General features: G+C 38.2%; 2 protein-coding genes across 2 annotated transcripts; one reads left to right on the top strand and one right to left on the bottom strand.

Moving 5' to 3' along the window:
• Positions 1–10,228: 10,228 nt before the first annotated feature.
• tescb (tescalcin b) lies at positions 10,229–16,414 on the top strand. The gene is made up of 8 exons (XM_047372916.1): positions 10,229–10,518; positions 11,018–11,087; positions 11,299–11,379; positions 13,815–13,954; positions 14,040–14,101; positions 14,278–14,385; positions 14,475–14,522; positions 14,691–16,414. The coding sequence occupies exons 1-8, from the start codon at positions 10,455–10,457 to the stop codon at positions 14,766–14,768; spliced, it is 651 nt and encodes a 216-aa protein (XP_047228872.1). The 5' UTR covers positions 10,229–10,454; the 3' UTR covers positions 14,769–16,414.
• Positions 16,415–20,153: 3,739 nt separating this feature from the next.
• On the bottom strand, positions 20,154–21,652 carry m17 (IL-6 subfamily cytokine M17). Its single transcript, XM_047373311.1, has 3 exons — positions 21,549–21,652; positions 21,023–21,171; positions 20,154–20,921 (listed from the first exon to the last, which is right to left on the bottom strand). The coding sequence occupies exons 1-3, from the start codon at positions 21,601–21,603 to the stop codon at positions 20,454–20,456; spliced, it is 672 nt and encodes a 223-aa protein (XP_047229267.1). The 5' UTR covers positions 21,604–21,652; the 3' UTR covers positions 20,154–20,453.
• Between the last annotated feature and the right edge of the window lie 2,213 nt (positions 21,653–23,865).

The raw sequence follows: 23,865 nt of genomic DNA on the forward strand, positions 1-23,865 counted from the left end.
AGTCTTTAATGAAGAGAAGTAGTTTGTGCACTTCTTCATACAAACAACGCGCATTTCTTTTCCCCAACAGTGGTGGTGTAAGTATTGTGTATTTTTGCTTATATGTATTATTTGGATCCTGTTTAGAGTCAAGAAAATTCACAATAAATTCAAATTTGTGCAGTCAACATTTTTTTATGTATAACCATTTACCCCCCAAAAAAGAACCGTTTAAATAAATACACATGCATATGCATTTTGCTGTCACATACAGGGGTTTGACAATGAAACTGAAACACCTGGTTTTAGACCACAATAATTTATTAGTATGGTGTAGGGCCTCCTTTTGCGGCCAATACAGCGTCAGTTCATCTTGGGAATGACATATACAAGTCCTGCACAGTGGTCAGAGGGATTTTAAGCCATTCTTCTTGCAGGATAGTGGCCAGGTCACTACGTGATACTGGTGGAGGAAAACGTTTCCTGACTCGCTCCTCCAAAACACCCCAAAGTGGCTCAATAATATTTAGATCTGGTGACTGTGCAGGCCATGGGAGATGTTCAACTTCACTTTCATATTCATCAAACCAATCTTTCTGTGTGTATTGGTGCATTGTCATCCTGATACACGGCACCGCCTTCAGGATACAATGTTTGAACCATTGGATGCACATGGTCCTCAAGAATGGTTCGGTAGTCCTTGGCAGTGTACAAGTATTGGGCCGAGGGAATGCCATGATATGGCAGCCCAAACCATCAGTGATCCACCCCCATGCTTCACTCTGGGTGGTACTCTTCTTTGGGGCTTCTCCACACCGTAACTCTCCCGGATGTGGGGTAAACAGTAAAGGTGGACTCATCAGAGAACAATACATGTTTCACATTGTCCACAGCCCAAGATTTGAGCTCCTTGCACCATTGAAACCGACGTTTGGCATTGGCATGAGTTACCAAAGGTTTGGCTATAGCAGCCCGGTCGTGTATATTGATCCTGTGGAGCTCCTGACGGACAGTTCTGGTGGAAACAGGAGAGTTGAGGTGCACATTTAATTCTGCCGTGATTTGGGCAGCCGTGGTTTTATGTTATTTGGATACAATCCGGGTTAGCACCCAAACATCCCTTTCAGACAGCTTCCTCTTGCGTCCACAGTTAATCCTGTTGGATGTGGTTCGTCCTACTTGGTGGTATGCTGACATTACCCTGGATACCGTGGCTCTTGATACATCACAAAGACTTGCTGTCTTGGTCACAGATGCGCCAGCAAGATGTGCACCAACAATTTGTCCTCTTTTGAACTCTGGTATGTCACCCATAATGTTGTGTGCATTTCAATATTTTGAGCAAAACTGTGCTCTTACCCTGCTAATTGAACCTTCACACTCTGCTCTTACTGGTGCAATGTGCAATCAATGAAGACTGGCTACCGGGCTGGTCCAATTTAGCCATGAAACCTCCCACACTAAAATGACAGGTGTTTCAATTTCATTGTCCAACCCCTGTAGTTATCTGGCATTTCCTTTAAACTCTCCTTTTGTACATATATACAGAAGGGAGGAAACAAAGGCAATCCCTGACTGATATTAGACCACACTCTGTTCTTCTGCATTATGGGATATGAAGTTTAGTGGCACCTGTAGTTTCATCCACTGGTGTCTCACAACAAACATACAAAAATATGATCTCACAGGCCAGACAACATCGTAACCTAAACCAAATTTAACCTTAACATGCGTTTTAATGATCATTTAATGTTCTGAATTTCATTAAGTATATTTAATATCTTAATTAATGAAAATTCATTTGATAAAAGTTCTATTCATCTCTCCATCCATCAATCCATCCATCCATCCATTGTCTTCCGCTTATCCCGGGTCGGGTCGCAGGAGCAGCAGCCTAAGCAGAGAGACCCAGACTTCCCTCTCCCCAGCCACTTTGGCCAGCTCGTCCGGGGGAATACCATGGCGTTCCCAGGCCAGCCAAGAAACATAGTCCCTCCGACGTGTCATGGGTCTTCCTCTGGGCCTCCTCCCGGTGGGACGTGCCCGGAACACCTCACCAGGGAGGCGCCCAGGAGCCATCCTAACCAGATGCCCCAGCCACCTCAACTAGCTCCTGTCGACGTGGAGAAGCAGTGGCTCTACTCTGAGTCCCTCCCGGATGACCGAGCTTCTCACCCTATCTCTAAGGGAGAGCCCAGACACCCTGCGGAGGAAACTCATTTCGGCTGCTTGTATCCGTTATCCCGTTCTTTCAGTCACAACCCAAAGCTCGTGACCATAGATAAGGGTAGGAACGTGGATCAACCGGTAAATCGAGAGCTTCGCTTTTTGACTCAGCTCTCTCTTCACCATGACAGACCGGTACAGCCCCCGCATCACTGCTGATGCAGCACCAATCCGTCTATCGATCTCCCGCTCCGTTTTGAACAAGACCCCAAAATACTTATACTTCTCCATTTGAGGCGGGACCTCCACCCCGACCCGGAGAAGACACTCTACCCTTTGCCGGCTCAGAACCATGGCCTTGGACTTGGAGGCACTGATTCTCATCCCGGCCGCTTCACATTCGGCTGCGAACTGCTCCAGTGAGAGCTGTAGATCACAAGCTGATGAAGCCAATAGGACCGCATCATCCGCAAAAAGCAGTTCTAACCTATTATTAACCTGTTTAAAATGAATTTGTGTTTCTTTTGTTTTCTTGCAGGTTTATTATATAAAAGCAAAGAAATGTTGGTGAGTCACACGGAGGTGAAAGCAAAGTACAACGTTTGTATCACGTGACCAAATTCAAATTAGACTGGCGGCTGAAACCACATAGTTTTCCTTTTTATGAAAGTTCACAGGAATTCTAATGTTAAAGTTTGCTGCATAGAGGAAAGTGGTCTTTGTTTAGCATCAACATAGAGATTGAAGTAACTATGTTAGGATGGCCTTACAGGAAGAGGGTAAACTTTTTGTCATAGCTTATTGCTTAGCTTGCTTTAACCTGCAGTTAAGGTTTTATAAAACTGAGAAAGTCATATATATTTTAATCAACGAACTCTTTACTATGCTAAAACAATCCAACTAAACTACTAAGCAAAATGAAAGAATAAGGAAGACTAATGGGCTATGTACACTATAAACAAGTGAATCAAAGATGGTTGGAAACCATGACCGAAAAAGTGATGCAACATTACCATACAATGTTTATGTTTGAAAACCAATGATTATCTTGAAGAATCTGGAAATGAAGTTAAGTTAGTCTTGGAACCAACTTAGGCGATAATTAGCAAACGTTTAGACAACCATTCACAATGCAAGATCAGATAAAACATTATTTTAATAAAATAACATTTTAAAGAATGATTTGCTGAATAAAACCAATCTTCTGGATGACTAATTCTCAACTGTGTTTAATTATCTGCCTTTATTTATTAAAATAATATTTAAGGAATTATTAAGGAAATGTTTAAATAATATTTGAGAAAATGTTATTTTAAATGAGGACCAACAACTTTTCTGGTTAAATGATCTTCAGCTGACTCATAAAGTGAGCAGTTTTCAGCCATTAGCGGTTGGAGCTAACAAAAGAAACTTATAGCTTGTCATCAGAATCAAACACATACCTTTAAAATACCACCAATAAAAGGGTTGAAATGCATGAGCGCGGACGGCACGTTATGGCCAATCTTCTGTGTTTAAAACCACCCTTTAAATAAAGTTTGTCTTAACTTTAAAAGCACAGCACCCATCATTAGCTGAGTGCTAGTCTGCTAGTCTGATGACATATGTGGTGACGTTCAAGGCCTCAAAAGCGGGCCGTACCACGTGAGTGTTTCAGGAACTGCTTTGTCTGTTTCTGTCTTTGTGAGTAAGAAGGTAATAAAAAAAAATGCAATCATAAACAATACCTGTTACCTGATTAATCAACATAAGATCTTGTGCAAATGTGTTAACGTTTTACAGTATATTTCTACCAATTTGTACATCCAGAGACTGACATTTTTGCACATTAGTCTTTGCCTAAAAGCTTATGGCCATTCAGATTGGATAGAGTACTTATGTAAACAGAAATTTAAGTTCTGCCATTGATCCTAAGTATGATTTGTGGCTGGACTTTGACTGGGCCACTCTTATACATGAAAATAATTTCACTGAACCACCGGAATCCAGCTGTAGTCCTCAAGAGTCAATGTCTTTTATGTTTAAGATGTGTTTCTGCTGCTGCACAGCTAAATTAAAGGCTGAATAACCTTCTCATTGTGTGATGTAATTCTGCAGAGGCCTGGCAATGAACCAGTTATGTGATTAAAGTGTGTTGAACCAGGGGACATCAAAAACTGAGGACAACCCTAATCTAAACTGTTTCACTGTAGCTCTGGCTGGATGTTTAGAGTTGATGTACTTGTGTAAGGTGAACCTCTGCCCAGGTTTTATTCCAAGATTGCCCTGTATTTAGCTCCATCCATCCTTCCATCAACCCCAGATGGGGTTGATGTGCAGCGTTAGTTTTCTGCAATACGTTTACAGCGTCTTGAATGTAGGTGGAGCCTGCTTGCTGATTAGGTTGTTTCTACAGACACCTGACTGAACTGGATTTTATTTAGGAGTATTAGATCAGATGGGGGTGAATATGTTTGCATGGCAAACCTTTTAGATTTGCACTAAAATATTTTGAAAATGTTAGGATGAAGACAGTGTGATGTAAGAAGGTAGACAAAATAAATGATACTGTGCAATACTAATACCCAAGGCAGATTTAGGTAATCTTTTAATTTTACCATCATGTTTCTTCTGCCTGTAAGTAAAATTAATATTTTGAAGTGACCCAGGCAGACCCCAGACTAGAATCTGATAGAGAATCTGTGGAGGGAGCTAAAGATCAGGGCAATGGGAAGCAGGCCTTCCAACCCTGGAGCTCATTACTAATGATAAATAATCCAAAATACAAGTGGAGAGTGCAAAAAGCTGGACAGCTATTATTAGAAGGGTTTCATTAATGTTTTGTAAATAATTATGTTTTCATTCATTAAAAGGCTTTTAATAGCATGCCAATATTTATTAAAATGAATATAAAAGCAAATTATGTTTTTTTAAAATTGATACTACTTTATAATATTGTATTTTTGTCATCTATTGAGTCCTTCTAGGTTTTGCAATTCAAATAATTTTGTTTGTGAAGCAGAAAATGCAATGATTTTAGGGTTTTATTTCTTTTCGTTCCTAGTCTTTCCATCTGTATAATTGGCCTTCAATGTTGGGTTAGATTTGGCAGAACTAGTTTCAAAACTGTATTTCCAGATATAAGGTATTTGAAGGTGAAATATAAAATTTAATATTGGGTTTTAATCCTTCAGAGTACAAAGGTGTCAAGATGAGCTCAAATCATACTTTCAATCCAGAACAAAGACTGTCTCAAGGAACAGCAGACGAATCATCTTTAATTCCTTTAACCAAAACCTATACAGAGCTATATGTCACAGAAGGAGGCAGTGGTAAGGTTAACAAAGAACATGAGGCCAACAAATTGGAGAGTTTTCAACACTTTACCAAGTGAAGAAGATCCACCACAAAAGGAATTGCTAGTATTGGAAAAAAGTGGCTGTGCAGAAATTAACTACCTTCCAGTTTGAATTTCCCTTCACATTTAGAGATCTAAACTTGATCAGGGATATGAATGTTTCAGATCACAGCTGTTCTAATCTTTTGTTCATCTTTGATGGCCTGAATGAAACCAAATTTTCTCTGAACTTTGAAAACGAGATGTGTGCTACAAGGACACCCTGCAGCAACAGGCATGACTCGCTCCGTTGCTACAGGGTAGGATGGGCAGGTTCTGCAACTCCAGCTGCAGCCCATCTCCACTCCTTAGGAGGCTGTATTTCAGTAGCAGCAGGATTGGGGATTCATTTCCGGATTTTATTTGCTCATGTCTGTAGTCATGCACTTCTTCTGCTCCTTATTATTCTCCTGCGAGTTACTACCCCTACTCTCCCTGTGCTAAAGTTCCGGAGCCTCCCCGGCAGCTCTTGGAGACAACTCGATTCCTGACCTAATGTTTCTTGGAAGATACACAGCGACACACGTACCTCCTCCACTCCAGAGTCCCTTATGGCTCCTCACTCAGTTTCCTGGAAAGCATTTAGTTGCCTGTCCACCCTCTGCTGCTCACACCCCTGCCCAAACGATTACCTGGAAACATCACCGACACCGCCCTGCGCTTTCACAACCTCAGCCATAGCAGGTGAACACAACACCCTCTTTTCCGAGAATGACCATTTCTACCAAGCAGGGTTGAGATTAATTATGACTGCAAGATCCTCCAGATCTCCAAACAATCCTTTTTGTACATCAGTCCAGGACTAATCTCTCATGCAACCACTCCTTAATAATAAGTCATGTAATCTTCTATATACCATCAAAGGCTCTTAAAGAGAAAAAGCTGCTTCACTGTGCATGGAGCCAGAGAAGAAGACTTCTTCCATAGCAAGAGCAACTCTAACCCTCTTGAAATCACTTCAAGTACAATAACTGGCAAGCACTTAAGCAAAGAGCAGCACTGCGCAATTAAGTGCAAGTTTGTTTGTTTTGCAGGCAGGTTCATTTGTCATCCAAATGTGGACGGCATAAATAATTTCATAAATTTATAACATAACTTGTCAAATGGTTGGGTTGATAGTGCAACAACAAAATAATGTGTAGTTTGATCCACATTAATACACTTCACAAACGTAAGGTTGTTTATTCTTGTATGATCCAGTCTTTAGAACAGCATTCTAGTGATGTTGCACTGGGAAAAGAACTGTATTTCTATTCAGTTTTTGATAATTAGGTTATTTGCACACAAGAGGGCTGTGTAGTGCCAGAAACCGTAGGTGTGGTTACCTTGTCTTCAGGTAGAGAATGTCAGCCAGACACCTGTTTGCTTTTGTTTTGCTCCAGTTTGTTTGCTCAGTGACTGGCAACCAGAGATTTTTTTAAAATGTATGTTTTACAGACTTTTTGTAAATCATCAAGAGGAATGTGAATTTATTTGTTTCATTTTAAATTTTTTTTCCTTCAACAAGATTTTGTGTATAAATATTTTTATACATTAAGATGGCATTAAAACATTGACATTTGTAATGTATAATGTAATTAATAACTTGTATTATTTTGTTTGCTTTAGCAAGGATTTGAATTTAACCCATGTAACTTTGTTTATTGTTTAAAGTTATCAACATATAACTCATCAACCAACCAAAGAAAATAAAAAACAAAATGAGTTATCCTTGATTAAGGTGTTAGATTAATAAGTTTAAAAAAAATCAACAGTTTACCTTGCAAATTGCTACATTTGTTTCTGCATACATGCATTAGCTGTGTGAGAGTTTTTAACTAGTGTTACTGTACAGTATCATACAAGTTATAAAGCTGCCAGACAAACATTTGTTCAGAGGAACATGGACAACTTTAACATTTTAATGTCAGTACCACAAACACCTCGCTGATGCATCGACTAATCTTTTTGTCCTTAACTCTCCACAGGCCTGCACGCACATCCATCCATTTCTATACTTATCTAATCCTTGCAGGGTTGCTGCTCTGTATCTCCAGCAGTAAATGGGCAGGGCGCACCTAAGATCTGTTGCCAGTCCATCACAGAGCAACAGACAGCCATACATGCACACACTCACACCTAAGGGCAATTTAGACAAATAACCTGACATGCATGTATTTCTTGTAGGGTGGGAGGAACCTGAAGGAGATAAAGAAACCCACCAAGAAACATGGAGAGCATGCAATCCCCAGACAAAAAGGGATTTGAACCACTATGCAGCCCTGGGGAAAGCATGATAAACACGAATGTGTTCCTCTAATGCCCTCATATGGCTTACAGAGGTACTGCAAGTAAAAATGTTTTTAAAATGATCTCAGATTTAAAATTTGCTTAGTATAACTTCATTCCTATTGTGAAATAGTTAATACGAATTTTGACACATTTGATATTTGATTTCAAAATGATTGCAAGTTGTTAGGTTAGTTTGTTTTGTTTGTTGCTTTTATTTATGTCCCATGTCCTTTTTTGGATTTTCTTGTTTTCTTTCTGGTTTTACTTCCTGATCAACTGCTCCTTGGTCTCTAACTGTCATACTTATTTTATATATTTAGTCTATATATCTATGTATAATCCTAGGTGTTTTTTATTTGTTTGTTTTTGGGGTTATCTGTCAGGATTGTATTATTATTACGTTGAATTTTATTTTTCCATGATGACTCAAACAGGGTAGAAACTTGTTACTGACAGTGTTCTGATCTGTGGTTTATACCACTGACTTTTAGACAGCATCCACTTCATGCCACATAATACATGTTGATGTTACAGCAGGTCTTTTGTCACCAAGAAATGAGGTAGAGTGCAGCGCCACTGAGGTAAGAAACAAGCACAGCCACAAATGTCTTTTTATGATGTTTTCATCAGTAATTACCGTCATATTTCTTTCGGTGTCTGGTGTGTGTGGTTTTTTTTTTACCACTCAGAGCATTTAATGTATTACAGTAATCTGAACCTGCTAGAAGTGAGTCACATAGATGTAAAAAAGATTTTCAGGAAAGAAATCATTTCTAAATTAAGTCTACCACCGATATGTGAACCTTCACAATCATTGACATAAAATATCTGGATGGAACAAGCTAAAATGAATGTGCATTGTTACACAGCACAAAACTTGTCATAAAGTATTTAAGATTGTTCTGTGGTCTGGAAACAGACATAACTGGTATACATTTCCGCAAAAAGGACTCATTCTGTGGAGCTTTCAGTGATATATTTTACATCCCAACTTTAAAGCAGTTGTGACTAAAAATAATGTGAAGGAATAAACGTAAATACATCTAAATGTACTCAAGACAACATAATGTGAATGTGAAATGATATTCCAAGGCTTGAACATCTCACAGACCTCCAGTCAATACTTCATGTTAAAATGGAAATGAGTATAGCCCATCTGCAAACCTACCAAGGCATGGCTGCCTACCTAAACTGACAGGAAGAAGAGTATTAATCAGAGAAACAGTCAAGAGGCCATTCGTAACTCTGGAGGAGCTGCAGAGATCCACAACTCAAATAGGACAATTTGTTGGCAGGACAACTATTTGTCATGCACTCCACAAAACCTTCAAAAACAGTGAAAAGAAGAAAGGCAAACTTTGAAGGGAAGACACACAATGTCCAATTATCAGTTTGCTACAAACCATGTGGTAGATACAATAAACATGTGAGAGATGTTGCTCTGATCAGATAAGACCAAAATTAATATTTTGTGCCTACATACAAAACACATTTAGTAATAGACACATAAAAAATACACCTTCTCCCGAGTGACAAATGATGTTAGCAGCAACTGTAGGAATCCTTTTTATTGAGAACCTGTGGCGAGACTTGAAAATTCCTGTTTGGAGACATTCTCCAACCAATCTGACTGAGTTTAAGCTGTTTTTGCAAAGAAGAATAAGACTCATGCCTAACAAGTCTTATTCTGTTGATGTTCAAAGCTGGTAGAGATTCTGAGCTGTAACTGTAGCAAACACAGAATTTAACTAGTAATAAAGAACATTTCTTTCATAGATGTGATCCCTAAACCTCCCTGCACCTTCACCCTTGACCTGTCTGATGTGTTTCATGGTCTTCGTGATGCCGATTTGTTTCACTAATGTTCTTCAAAAAATCTCTGAGGCCTTCATTGAACAGCTATGAGTTCAAACTAAACACATATGGACTCTGTTAACCTCTAAGTGGTACTTGATTTTATTTAGGGGTGTCAGAATACATGGGGTTAAATAGAAATTCATGCCACATTTTGTAAGATTATTATTTGTAACAAAAAACTAACAAAAGTGTGTATCATTTTCCTGCTGTTTTACATTTATGCACCATTTTATGGTAGTTTATCACATAATCCAATAAAATACATAGAGGTAGAGCATGTAGAGGTCTGGGGCCGTCTGGGGATTCAATTCCGGACCCTGCATGAGACCTTTGATGCATGTCTTCTCCTACTTCGTAAACTGAGTTACCGGGAAAAAATGAACTTTTCAACAATATTCAACAATAGGTTATTGAATAAGACTGTACTTAACCTAAAATAATTACATGTGACATAATATCTAATTTTACATACAGCCTTAAAGAGAAACTGCCCGCAGCCACTTAGTAATTGAAAACGTCGGAAATATAAATCACACGTCACCCCTGTTGTTTTTAGGACTGTGTCGTCATAGGTACGGGTGTTGCGGAAGTGGCCATCGCTGCCTGCAGGGGGATGAACACTGCTTGGCGTCCACACAGAGGGGAAAAACAGGTGTGAGCTCGGGGTCTGCAATAAACACTCATCTGGACATATTGTGAAACATGATCGCCTGATCCCTGTCGAGAACATCCTGGGCTGCTTGGTGCTTTAGATCACTCCACAGCTCAGAGAAGCAGAGAGAGAGGGGAGCGCCTTTCAGCCGCGATGGGGACACTACAGTCGTCACCGGCTCCAGCAGAATATTGTGACCTGTCGGAGAAAACGGGCTGTGAGTAATCATTATTTGTATTGTTGTCAAACTCTTCTATGTCGGACGAGAAGGAAGTGTAAATTAGAGCTTCCTGAAACGGAAACACGATTTCATTTTCAGTTTTATCTTAATGGGGATCCAAACAGGCAAACCTGACTTTTAATAAAAATAAACATCACTACTAGGAGCTATGAATAATTTAAAGTAAAAGTTAAGGAAAGAGTAACATAATCCACCATACAAAGTGCCAGGCCGTTAATAATAGATGTTTGTTGCTTCATTACTGTTTATATTAAATTCAAGCTTCAAACTAACTACATAGATCTTGTTAGAAGTGCAGTAGACACACAGAAGACAAACCAAAGTGCTTTAAATAAAATTTGAATAAACAAAGTTGATGGCTCAGAAGCTTCATTTACTGAATAAGGAGCTGAGAATCAACAACTTAACCCTGAATACAGATTAATGTTAAGCAATTATTACAGTCTCTGCTCTCTTTGTGTGATTTTGTTTTCAGTTTCATTTGAGCAGATTGCAGTCCTGCATAAGAGGTTTAAACAGCTGAGCCATGATGAAGACGTTTTAAGGTAAGCTCTGCCTGTCTCATTTTTCACAGATTTATTGTATCTTCAGTCACCCATGAGTACTTAAGTTATTTATAAACTGGTTTCCATGTAGGGCCATACAGTAACAATCAGCTTTGATACGGGGCCAACTTGTTTTTAAGACTGGAAACCTGCTTGACAAGCTTCATTTCATCACATGTTGCACCTAAGTGTCACGTCTTGTACTCCTCAGGAGGGACCACTTCAGTGAAATCCCTGATCTGGCATCCAATCCCATCCGTGCAGAGATCACAGAGGCTTTCTTTGACCAAAGGTACTACAGTGATGAATTCTAACAGTGCATGTAAATTGTCTCTACTTGCAAGACGGTCCCTCTAAAACAATCAAATCGAAAACACAAAAAACCAAGAGTGTAACACATATACTACTGAACATTACAGTTAATATGTAAAATATACTTACTTAGTAATTACCATTTTTGATTTTCTCATATTAACTTACAAATGTTCTTTATATTAAAGCACAAATAGTATTATATCTTAATGACAGAAAACATAAAAAGCAAAAATTATAAAATATAATAAATCCTAATTGGCTATTCCATAGATATTTTGTTTTTCTGACTAGAAAAGACCTCTATAGCGCCTGTCCCTACAGCATAAAAACACAACCATATATGGACAATGACAGACAATCTATTGCTGTAAAGAGAGAACAGAAATATACTCTATCCTTGGCAGCTGTCTTGATATCCCTTTGATTGGTTGACTGCTTTCTGAACAAACAAGGAAAGCCAATCACAGACTCTGATCAGTCTGATTGGTTCTGCCCACTGTTACGTCCAGCTGAGATAAGTCTTTTCTTAACCACAAAAAACACTTTTTGCCTCGGGATTGTGAAACTACTGGACTATTAGTTTTAATGTGAGAAGCAACCTTTTCTATTCTATTCTAAAGTAATCTTGTGACAGTGGTTGGGAATAGGAGTGCTGGAACACATAATTCACATCAGAGTAACCATGGTGGTAGTCAGATATTACAGCATCTACCTAAATGATGCCACAATATTTGTTTGGAATTAAGTTTTTGTAATTATAAATTTTGTCACAAGCTATCACTTAATTTTTGTTCCAAGTGGACATTCAACTCTATGAAATTCAGATAGAGAACTGTGAAATCCCTGGGTAGAGGTGAACCAGACGCATCATTCTAGCGATGAATGGAAAGCAAGGTACGAGCAGTAATTCACATGTTGTTAGGGGGTGATGTTTAAAAGAGGGGAAGGATACAACATTGGAAGTGTTTTTAGCTAGAGAAAAGGGACAAGAATCGTACTTCAGTCACACTAATGGTCATACAGTGAGGAGAACAAGTATTTGATGCACTGCCAGTTTTGCAGGTTTTCCCACTTGCAAAACATGTAGAAGTCTTTAATTTTTATCATACTCTTCAACTGTGAGTGATGGAATCTGAAACAAAAATCCAGATGATCCCAGACCAGAGAATTGTGTAAGGACATCAGGGATACAATAGTAGACTTGCACAAGGCTGGGATGGGCTACAGGAAAACAGCCAAGCAACTTGGTGAGAAGGCAACAGACGTTGGCGCAATTATAAGAAAATGGAAGGTGACGGTCAAGATCTCTCGGTCTGGGGCTCCATGCAAAATCTCACCTAGTGGGGTATCAATGATCATGAGGAAGGTAAGGGATCAGCCCTGAACTACACAGCAGGACCTAGTCAATGACCTGAAGAGACCTGGGACCCCATTCTCAAAGAAGACCATTATGGGATGGGGCCATGTATTGGGAGATCTTAGCCAACAACCTCCTTCCCTCAGTAAGGGCATTGAAGATGGGTTGTGGCTGGGTGTTCCAGCATGTCAACAACCCGAAGCACACAGCCAGGGCAACTAAGGAGTGGCTCCATAAGAAGCATCTCAAGGTCCTGGAGTGGCCTAGCCAGTCTCCAGACCTGAACCTAATCGAAAATCTTTGAAGGGAGCTGAAATTTCATATTGCCCAGTGACAGCCATGAAGCCTGAAGGATCTGGAGAAGACCTGTAAGGAGGAGAGGTCCAAAACCCTGCTGCAATGTGTGCAAACTTCGTCAAGAACTATAGGAAACGTCTGATATTTATATTTGGAAACAAAGATTTCTGTACCAAATATTAAGTTTTGTTTTTCTGATATATCAAATAATTCTGGATTTTTGTTTTATATCCTGTCACAAACAGTTGAAGAGCAACTATGATAAAAATTAAAGACTTCTACACGCTTTGCTAGTAGGAAAACCTGCAAAATCGGCAGTGTACCATATACTTTTTCTCCCCACCGGTTATTGCAAGGTTCTTTGACACTGCTTCATCTTTGTACTATGTTGTCTTTGGTCAGGAGAAGGCTAAATACACAGTGTCACACTGAACGACCACGACGTCATGACCGGAGATTTTCTTCCAGGATGCAAGGCTTTGTTAAAGTTGCCTCCGTGTAAACCAGGCTTTTGGTCTCCAAGTTGCTGTTTTTTTTCACACTTTTTTACATATTTCTCTGTTGGAAATGAACATACGTTTCATGAGCTAGAAGCCGGAATAAAAGTTGTAAAAGTGACGAGATATGTTCTTTATTTATGGGTGTTTCTACTAAATAATTGCTTTCTATATTTATATTTTGCTCAAAATATATATTATGGTGTTTGTAACTGCATTTAATTTTTATGGCGTGTATATTTTGTTTTTGCTTTTTTTCAGAAACTTTTCTAAGAATGGTAAGGGCAAAGTGGAAGAGATTGGCTTTGAAGAATTTCTGGTGGTCATGTCTCATTTCAGGCCCCCGTCCCAACACATGACAAACGAACAGCGTGAAAATGTCAGGAAGGAGAAACTTAGATGTGCGTTTTTTTTAATGGAATCACTTAGACATGCTTGTTGTTTTCCAGTGACTGAAAAACATAAAAGTTTTATTTTTCTCTGCAGTTTTATTCAACATGCACGACACAGACAACGATGGAACCATAACACTTGAGGAATACAGACATGTGAGCTTCTTATTACATGCAAAATACTCAAACAGCACTCATTGTAATGAACCTATTGTCAGGTTGGTCAGTCAGCTGGAAAATCTTCATCGTTCCTCATTCCTTAACCTTCAGAAATCAGAGACTTGAGCCTTGAACAGTAAAATTATGGTATTTTATTGTTCTAATGTCTCCAGGTGGTGGAGGAGTTGTTATCCCGCAGTGGAGCACTGGAAATAGAAACAGCCAAAAGCATTGCTGATGCAGCCATGTTGGAAGTGGCCAGTATATCAGTTGGTCACATGGTAAAGGAAGTGGTTTCTTGATAAGATAATGCTAAGCTTGCTCCTATTCTTAAATAGTCTAACTCACAAGCTTCCCTTTTTGATCTCAGGAGCCTGATGAATTCTATGAGGGAATCACCTTCGACCACTTTCTAAAGGTTTGTTCACAGAATAAAATCAGCTGTAGTGCATAGTGCTTTATATAGAGAAAAATAGTATACCCAATATTTAATGTGGTGCTATAATAGTGTATTACTAATACTTCTATGATCCAACTTGTATACGTTTAATATACAAAGCTGAGTTGCTATTTGTTTGTTTTGCAGCTGTTGGCTGGCTTCGAGATTGACTCAAAAATGAGCATTCGCTTTTTAAACATGGACACAATCACTTTGTGTAAGTGAGGTTGTTAGACTGAAGTATGCAATCGTTTTAGGAAAATCTTGAGAATGTGAAGTCTAATGCCTTTATTGTTTGATATTAATTTCTTGTTTTGCTCTGTACCTAAATACATGCACTGTATGTATATGCCTTATGCATGTATAGGAACAACTATGCAAACCAAAGGACAGTTTGGATTTATTTGAAGTGATATAATTAATTGTAGGCAATAACATTCTACTACTGTATGGCAGAATAAAGCCATAATATTGAAATATTAATGGCTCGATGCTTGGGAAGATATAGGCTTGAATATATGTGCAGAACTCTACCTTATCAGAGACAATTTAGTTTGTCTTGTATCTAGATGTTTCCTGTAATTTCCATATGATCAAACCAAGTATTTACAGCAGCAATAGAGTATGTGCATACCCTGCACTATATTTGCACAAAAAGGGACCTTAAAGTAGTTAATTATTTACATGTCTTTATAAAGCGATAATAACGTATTTTGCTCCAGTGAAAGCTTTTAAACAAATCCTCATGGGCATGAATGCTGTTTTAATTTTCGGCCTTGAAGGATGTGCTTGAATTGTTCTTTTTCAGACAAGAGTGAATGCCACAACCAAACCAAAGCACCGCAAATATTGGGTTAAAGCTCCTTTACAGCGTCATGCCACACAGTTCCTATAGCTATAGCCATAGCTACCAGCTATTAAGAAGCTTTGAGCATAATTCTGGCTGGATATAAGACTGCTGTTCTTGGCAGAATGGTTTAGTTTTCTGGCGTAGACCCAGTTTGTATGCATGTATCTCAAAGTTTCCGGGGTCATGGCTTTCAGAAGGCCATCCCTGATTTGTCCGTTCTAATCACATAGGTTAAAACCTGCCATGGAAACTGTAACCCCAGTGTCACAGTCTACAGTGAAACATGTTTAACATTTTCATTTGACTGAACATGTTCTTGCCAAGAAGCTAGCCTCTGCTCTAAGATAGAGATCTTTCAGCCTGGATGAAATTTGCAGATGCCCACACGAACAAACTTGTTGTCACGATGATAACAAATCTGTGTGGAGGAGACTGCACCCACCAGCTGTCAAGCATAGTGGTAGAAGCATCATACTGTGGTTTTGTTTCTGCCCATACTGGTACGGCAGAGTAGATGAAATAATGGAAATGAGGACTGCTTTTAATTTCCTTACAACAAATAGTCAGCTAAATAGTTGAAAATTGGACACTATTTAGTTTTCCAAAAAGTCAATGAATTACACTAGAAGCTTATTGATAGCTTAAAAATGCATGTGGTCATGGTTTGACTTGCTAAAAGACATTTATCCACATGTCAGTTGAAGTATATGTAATCAAACCTGTGTACTCAGTCACGGATTTTTTTAAATCAGTAAAGTTGTATCATAATCAGCCAAGTCTGTAAAAGAATGGTTGGAATTGGAATAATATTTAGATATGGATTACTATGCATATAAATACACAGGCTTGAACATGTAAGATTTTATTTTCATAACTCTCCTTGATCAGAAATAAGATTCTTAATGTTATATCAAAACGTTTCTTGTGATTTCTATACTATCACAGAAAATATTTTTCTGGTTGTTAGCGTTATGTTCCTGCCCTGCACTCTGTATCTACTAAATAAAGAACCTTGAAACTGTTTAGTCTTTGCATTTCTGTCCAAAAGAATCAGGATTTTTGGTTCTGGTGAAAAGTTTACATACATTCATCAAGGGCACGGAAGCCATATTAATTTAGGGCCGTGAATGATTAATTTGTACCCTTTGTTTCTCAGGTTGGGATTATTATACAACAACTTCAACTAATTTCAAATAAGCATTATAGTAATATTTATACAAATTTTGTTCTGCTTCATCATCATAGGATAATCTGTTAATTATGCAAAAGTTTGTCAAAAGGGTCATTGAACCCTGAAATAAAATGAGTCATGGAAACAATTTCCCGTGAGCTGTGGTGAGTAAAATAGGGAAGATGCATAACATTAAAGTTTTTTTTTGTTTTTTTTTCTCAGAGTTTATTATACAACTACTAGCAAACAGCACCAGTAGTTTCATGTGTGGGCCTTTGGAAAAAGTCAGTGTTTTCAGAACAAAAATAAATAAAAAGCAAAGCAAAATCAAATCAGGAAATCAGCATTTGAACTTTATACGAAATGTAGCAATAAGGAGGCATGTTGTCATCTTTTCTTCCTTCTGCCAACCCTTTTCTAGAACCAGTGTCTTAGTCAGTAAAAATAATACAATACTGGAAGTACTCAGAAAATGAGAAGTTCACTGCCATAAATTTGAGTCATTATTTTGTAGCTTATTTTGCTGTTTTAGTCAGATTATTCAAATCTTCTCATTTTATTTTGTTACTGTGATATACTGCCATCTAGAGGTGAAAGCTAAGGGTTGTCATTATGAATTTGCACCTTAGACTTTAATGAGACACAATCATCCTTCTGTTAACAAAGATGCAAAACATGCAGTCTCAGCATCCTTAATGTGTTTTTCATTCATTTAAATCTCAACATCTTTCCATCTCTGGCTGAGAAACTCTGTATTTTCTACAACTGGTCATAATTGATGACATAAATACAAGTTCATAACAGTTGATGCACAAGAAATAGGGTTTAAATGAAAAGAGAGAGAAACCACAGCCTTATTTGTAGCCCTATAACCTAGACTTGTTTTTTCTCAAATCATCATAGAATGTGTACAATCTCTATAATCTCATTATGTCTGAGCTCTACATTTTCTCTTCATACAGTCATATTCAATAAATTAATATGCTTTCCGATGAAGCTTGTCAGTTAAAAGTACCTACTGAAAATAATCTTTAAGCGGGTAATCAAACATACTTGTCATTAAGCCACATTTCTAAACTAAACATTCAATTTTTTTGCTGGTCTGATGTAATATTCAAATCATAGCTGTAAACAGAAAAATATTATAATTAACAGAAATCTATTGTTTAGAAATCTATCTTTGTGTAAATAATTTATAATACGTGTTTTATTTAGTGAATCAAGTTACTGAAATAAATGAATTTTTCCGTAATCTTTCAATTTATTGAATATGATTGTAGGTCCTATATTGTTGAAACCATAAGATTCGACTACTCAAAGTTTACAAAGTGTTTTTTGACATGACTCATAGTTTTGGTAAAGCAAATTTTTTTGCAGCACAAATACAAGTTTATGTTTCAAGAAAGAGTGACTGTGTGGGCGCCTCTTCATGGCTGTTCCCCAGACATACAAACTCCACACTGAAAGACCCCACGCCTGGATCCAAACACTGCTAACAGCTGTGAAACCATGAAACTCCCAGTATTTTAAAGTTCTGAAAGTAAACAGAGATGTTTGATTAACTCTCACTTATGACTGCCCTTGAAAATTTTATTCAAAATCCATTTCTTTAAGAAATAAAATTTTAAGGTCATGAAGGGGATAACAAAGGTAGCTGCATGAACCCTTTCCAAAAACGTCTGGTGCCAAAAGGCTAATATTTTAATAGTGTAAAATAGTATTTCAATGTATTGTTGAATTTTTAAAGTTTGCAACAAGATTCACAAACTTGCGTTTTTTGTTTTTTTTTTGTCAGTGATGTTTATTTAAAGAGAAGTGTTTTCATTTGTCATTAATGGCTAATGAAGTTGACATTTTTTACTTCGGTGAGTCGTGGTTACAGCAGATATGGAGGCCCATGGGTTCAATCTCTGTTCAGTCAGTTTTTTGGCTTTGAAATTGCAACATTTCTGACATTTCTCCAAGGCAATAAATTAGTCAGGTACAAAAGTTGCAAAAGTATTCATTCCCTTTGACATTTTTCTCATTTTGTCTCGTTCAACCTAAACTTTAATGTATTTCATTAGGTTTGAATCTGATAGACTAACTAACATCAAGTAACATAAAGAAATATGATGCAGGGTTTTTTAAAGAAAGGCATTTTTGAAAGAAGGTCATAAGAAGTCTTGTTTGCAGGTTGCTACAAGTCAGGTAGAAGACGCAGAAGGTGCTCTAATCAAATTAGACCACAAACTAAACTTATTGGCCTAGATGCACAGAGCTACATGTGGTGGAAACTAAGTTGTTGCACATCTTCCCCAATGCACCATCCCCGTTGTGAAATATGGTGATGGCAGCATCATGCTGTGGGCATTTTTCTCTGCAGAGACTGAGAAGCTGTACAGAGTTGATGGGCAATCCTGGAGCAACACCTTAGACTGCAGAATACATCAGGCTGTGGCAGAAGTTCATTCACCAGTAGGACAACTACACCAAATATACAACCAGAGCTATAATGGGATAGACCCAGTCCCGAACCTGCATCCAATTTAGAATTTGTGTCAAGACTTGAAAATTTATCCAGTTTGACTAAACTGGGGCTGTTTTATGAAGAAGAGTGTTCAGAACCTGTAATTTCTAGATGCTGGCAGAGACATAACCCGAAAGACTCACCACTGTAATTGTATCAAAAGGTGATTCTACATTTCCAATTACTATTTGTAAAAAAGGCAGAAAGCTATACACCGTTTTCCTTTTACTTCACTATCATACAATATTTTGTGTTCACATAAATGTCCAATAAGGTACACTGACGTTTGTGGTTCTTATGTGACTAAATAAGGAATGGATTTAGTGGCATGACTATTTTTGCAGTGCTCTGTAAATAAGATTTTACAGAGACGGCATGAGCTGTTCTTTATTTCCTCAAACGTAGGATGCAGTATTATAAGCACTGTTAAGAGAAATGCATGATCCAGACTGAATAATGGGTGTTGCCCTAAGGTGCCCTCAGTGTAGCTTTAAATAAGGCACAGTTATAACAGGGAACTTGATGCATGACCTAGAGTAAATCCCCCATCTACTTCTAGTTTCCGGAAAGCTTGTGACTAGAGGAAAGTTGGGCTAAATTTAGTTAATTTGGAAACAATATTATCCAAATTTATACACCTCACACATCTGCATTTAATGACTCAAAGAAGCATCTTTATCTCAAATCTTAGCATGTTTTCCCCATCCTACTTAATACATCCTTAGATGAGCATCTATATAAAGGTGCAAAGGTGCAAATGACACTGTTAACTAATTCAATGGTCTGACCCCCTGACACACACACCCACACACACCCACTCACACCCACTCACACCTTGTGACTGACCAGACAGCCTGCCAGTTTCATGAAATCTTTCCTATCTGATGCAGCCTTGTGTTGAACACATGCGTCACTTGAAGCTGATATCACACAGTCAGCGTCTCAGCAGCTTCCTGATTTTCTTTTTAACTCCTCTTTAGGGAGTGATTCTGTGCAAAAAACAGCACATGATACTTTTCATACACTCTGGGAAAAACCTATTTGATAAACTTACATGAACAATCCAACAGACAGGAGAACTTGTGTTGCATCTTTTAATTCTGCATGCTGTTGTAACCAGACATGGACAATAGTTTACACTTACAGCAAAAAAAAAATTAAATTACAAAACATCTAACAACAAGCCTGTAAATGATATCACACTTTCAGCAACATCTCTCTTTCCAGGAACACTTTGAGAAAATAAATATTAAATACCATAAATATGCTCCATTACCCTGATCACTGCCATCTTCAAAGTAACTTATGTTTTTAGAAGTCTGTCATCATCTTAGTAAGTAAAGTGCTGCTGGAAACTGACCACCAAAGGCCAGTCTCAGGTCATCTAAAGAAGTTGAATTCACTTGCTGGTGCCCTTCTGCAGACTTTGCTTTTTAAAGTTCTCATGTCTTTAAAAATGTTTGTCAGGAGCTTCTTGTAGGTTGTCAGCACCACACAGCCGTAGACCTTCTGCTGGAAGACGTTCTGAGGCGGAGGTAGTGTTGTGGGTCCACCCGCCGGCTCCGGTAGAGGCAGGTTTGGGAAAAAGATGCGATAAATATTGTTTATGCGAAGAGTCAACCTCCTGCTTTGGTCTCTCACTATGTTGATTAGATTTAGCAGTGGGCTCTTAGGCTGTAAGTCCATTTGCTGCTCGTGCACCCTCTTCAGATGAGGGGAGAAAACTTGGAGCTGCGTGTAGATGCTTGCTATCCTCTCTGAGGGCTCCAGCCCAGAGATGTTTGGGTCAGGGATGCCACTTACTGAAGCCTTGCAGAACAGCTCTGCCATTTCTCCTTCAGAAGCTTTCTGCCAGAGATAAATGCAATTTCAGTCAAACTAAAAGCATAATCTAAAACTGTGCAAACAATTGTTCAGGTAAAATAAAGTAGATTTCTGAATTTACTCACATATTTTTTGATTAGATTACCAGTTTCCTTATGGACCAGTCTGCTGAGCCTCAGAGTCTGTTGCAGATCATAGCCACACTCCTGGTTTCTGCCGGCCGCCACAGTTTTTGTTGAATCAACAGCCAGGAGCAGCAGGAAGCAGAGTAATGCTGAGGAGAACAGAAGCGGTCAGTTATCGTACCTCTGCTTCACGTTACATGAGAAGTTCATTTACAAAACTGTACAGAACTAAAGAGGAGAAAACAAACTCTTTCCCATTCAGAACACACAGGCAGCAAAAACGGACTATGTCGTTACATTTCATAGTTTAAATGTACTGAAATAGTGTGAAAAGACATCTATTACACAAATACTGGACAAAAAAAGCTAAAGTGAATCAGACTCATTCATCCAGGAAACTGCAAACTTCGGTTAGTTTCACAACAGCTACAAGTCCCAAAAATAGATTGCATAATTGTTAGAAGAAAAAGATCCAAAAATGTTTAAAGCAGATTTCTGAGTTGATAAGAAATAAATGTAAACTTACTCGCTGCTTTTTCCACAAGCTGTTGAAGATGCATATTCTTTACATGACCATTCATTCTCCTCTGTGTCTCTCAATCAAATTGCGTGGACTCGTCATGATCACACTCCTTTGAAACTTCTTTAGAAGAACCCACAGGAAATGACGTGCGCCGCGCCTCATGAAGAGCACGTCATCCTTGTAGATTTCTTCTTGACTAAGATGTCAATTTTTCTGATTATTATCAATATTATCATTATTTGCGTTGATTTCTATTTTCATTAGTTATTTTAAGGAAGAGGACATTACTCAAATATGCCTGATATGTGAACAGACATGTCAGGGCATTGACCTAGACATGTATGGAGATATGGTTTAAAAGTTGAAGAAGCATTTAAAGCAACAATTTGTTTTTCTTCGTGTAACAAAATATGCACAAGCGCTAAGTTTGTATCCCAGATTTAGAAATTAGGTGTCAAACACCAGAAACTCTCAGGGCTGAGGTCACCCTTCCCTTTCATTCAGTTCTGAGCTCACTTGTTGTTTTTCTTACAAATTAAAGAAAGTTTCACCAAAAGGCTTTAATTCTTTGACAAATTAAAGGTCAGTTGTCTATTGTGCACAGAGCTGCTTGTTTTATCATATCTTTACTATTTTCCTATTAGAAGGCTCCACACTGTCCCATGAATCCTTCATTTTGAGTATATTTTAGTCAATTAATACTTAAAAAGATGACTTTTTGTTTTTTTCAAAAACGGTGACTGGTGTCTTTTTTTTCTCTGGATTTCTATTGAATTTTATGTCTACTCCTTAGACCACGGTTCTTTTTGGTTTTACAGCAATAATCTCATGTGGTATTGCGTACAGGATGCTTGTAAGGTCACAGGAAATGCATTTCACAATCAGGAACTTTACAACTACGTAAAGATGACTGAATCTGCGTAACAAGAAGCAATTAGCCCCAGCTTATGACAGACAGAATCAACGGATGAGTTTATTGTTACACGTTCCTGTGTTGCGTTGTTCAGTGATTTGAGGGATGACCCACAGAAAACCTTTTAAGAATGACGATCACTTCTGCTTGAATATATTCCCACGGCTGCTACTGAGGAACAAAATGTTGGAAGTAAAAAAAGGTCAACAAAATATCACTGCATCTTACAAAAGTATCCCTACCCATTTCAATTTTTCATATTTTGTTAGATACAATTAACATCTTCACTGTTTTTTAAAATGATTTTATGTGATAGACCACTGCAAAGTAGCATATAACTGTGCTGACTAGCTGACTAGCTCAAGCTCAGTCAGACTGGATGAAGAGCATCTGTAAACATCAATGTTCAGGCTTGTGACAGATTCTTAATTTATGTCTGGACTTTGACTAGACCATTTTAGCACGTTGACATGCTTTTATCTAAATCATTTCATTGTAACTCCAACTGTATCTATCCCTGCTAAATAAAAAACATCCCCACATCATGATGCTGCCACCACCATGTTTCACTGTGCTGCTATTATCAGGATGATGTGTAGTGTTAGTTTTACGCCACACAGCATTTTGCCTGAAGATCCGATTGTTCAGATTTGGTATCATCCTACTAGAGCACGTTCTTTCACGTTTCCTGTGTTCCATACATGACGCTTGGCAAAATGATGTTTATAGCTTTCAGAGGCTACAATTATTCTTTAAACGACAGATTTATGGAGTGAAGACTTAAGGTTTTCACCTGAGTTGTGGATCTTCTCCTCCCGAGTTACCATGAACCTGTTGGCTACTTGTCTGACTGATGCTCTTCTTTCCTGTTAGTTTAGGTTGGCGGCCATGTCTTTGTAAGTTTTGCAGGGGTGACTAAGCCCTTCCTTTTTCAGGTGATGGGTTAAAACAGTACTCCTTAAGGTGCTTGGGAAAGTTTTATGGTCTTAGCCTTTTGTTTTTTGTATTCTCCACAACCTTCTCCCTGAACCTGTCTGCTGTTTTCCTTGGTCTTCTTGATGCTGTATGTTCACTAATGTTCTCCAACAAACCTCTGACACCTCACAGAACAGCTGTATTAACATAACATTAAATTGCATACAGGTGGACTCGACTTACCAAATCAGTGTCAGTGTTTAAGGGGGCTGAAACCATATACAATTTTCATTTCACTTTACAATTATGCATTTTGTGTTGGTTCCTCATAAATGCTTGCTTATTTATTCAAAAGCTTTCTCTTGTGAGTCTGCATCATGTAAAAACGTAAGAGCTCAGACTGCAACACAGATCATCCTTGCAATGACTGCACTGAAAGTGAAACAGCTTGTTGTGATCTGACATGAACCCCACGATTATTGAAAGTAACTG

The sequence above is a fragment of the Girardinichthys multiradiatus genome, chromosome 8 (assembly GCF_021462225.1).
Source record: "Girardinichthys multiradiatus isolate DD_20200921_A chromosome 8, DD_fGirMul_XY1, whole genome shotgun sequence".
Taxonomy (NCBI): domain Eukaryota; kingdom Metazoa; phylum Chordata; class Actinopteri; order Cyprinodontiformes; family Goodeidae; genus Girardinichthys; species Girardinichthys multiradiatus.

Excerpts from the sequence above, each read along its gene's own strand:
- tescb (XM_047372916.1), top strand. The coding sequence starts at position 10,455 with ATGGGGACACTACAGTCGTCACCGGCTCCAGCAGAATATTGTGACCTG. Across the intron at positions 11,380-13,814 it reads GAGGCTTTCTTTGACCAAAG|AAACTTTTCTAAGAATGGTA; the intron begins GTACTACAGTGA and ends GCTTTTTTTCAG. Across the intron at positions 14,386-14,474 it reads GTATATCAGTTGGTCACATG|GAGCCTGATGAATTCTATGA; the intron begins GTAAAGGAAGTG and ends TTTTGATCTCAG.
- m17 (XM_047373311.1), bottom strand. The coding sequence starts at position 21,603 with ATGAATGGTCATGTAAAGAATATGCATCTTCAACAGCTTGTGGAAAAA. Across the intron at positions 21,172-21,548 it reads GCTTGTGGAAAAAGCAGCGA|CATTACTCTGCTTCCTGCTG; the intron begins GTAAGTTTACAT and ends TGTTCTCCTCAG. Across the intron at positions 20,922-21,022 it reads GTAATCTAATCAAAAAATAT|AAAGCTTCTGAAGGAGAAAT; the intron begins GTGAGTAAATTC and ends TATCTCTGGCAG.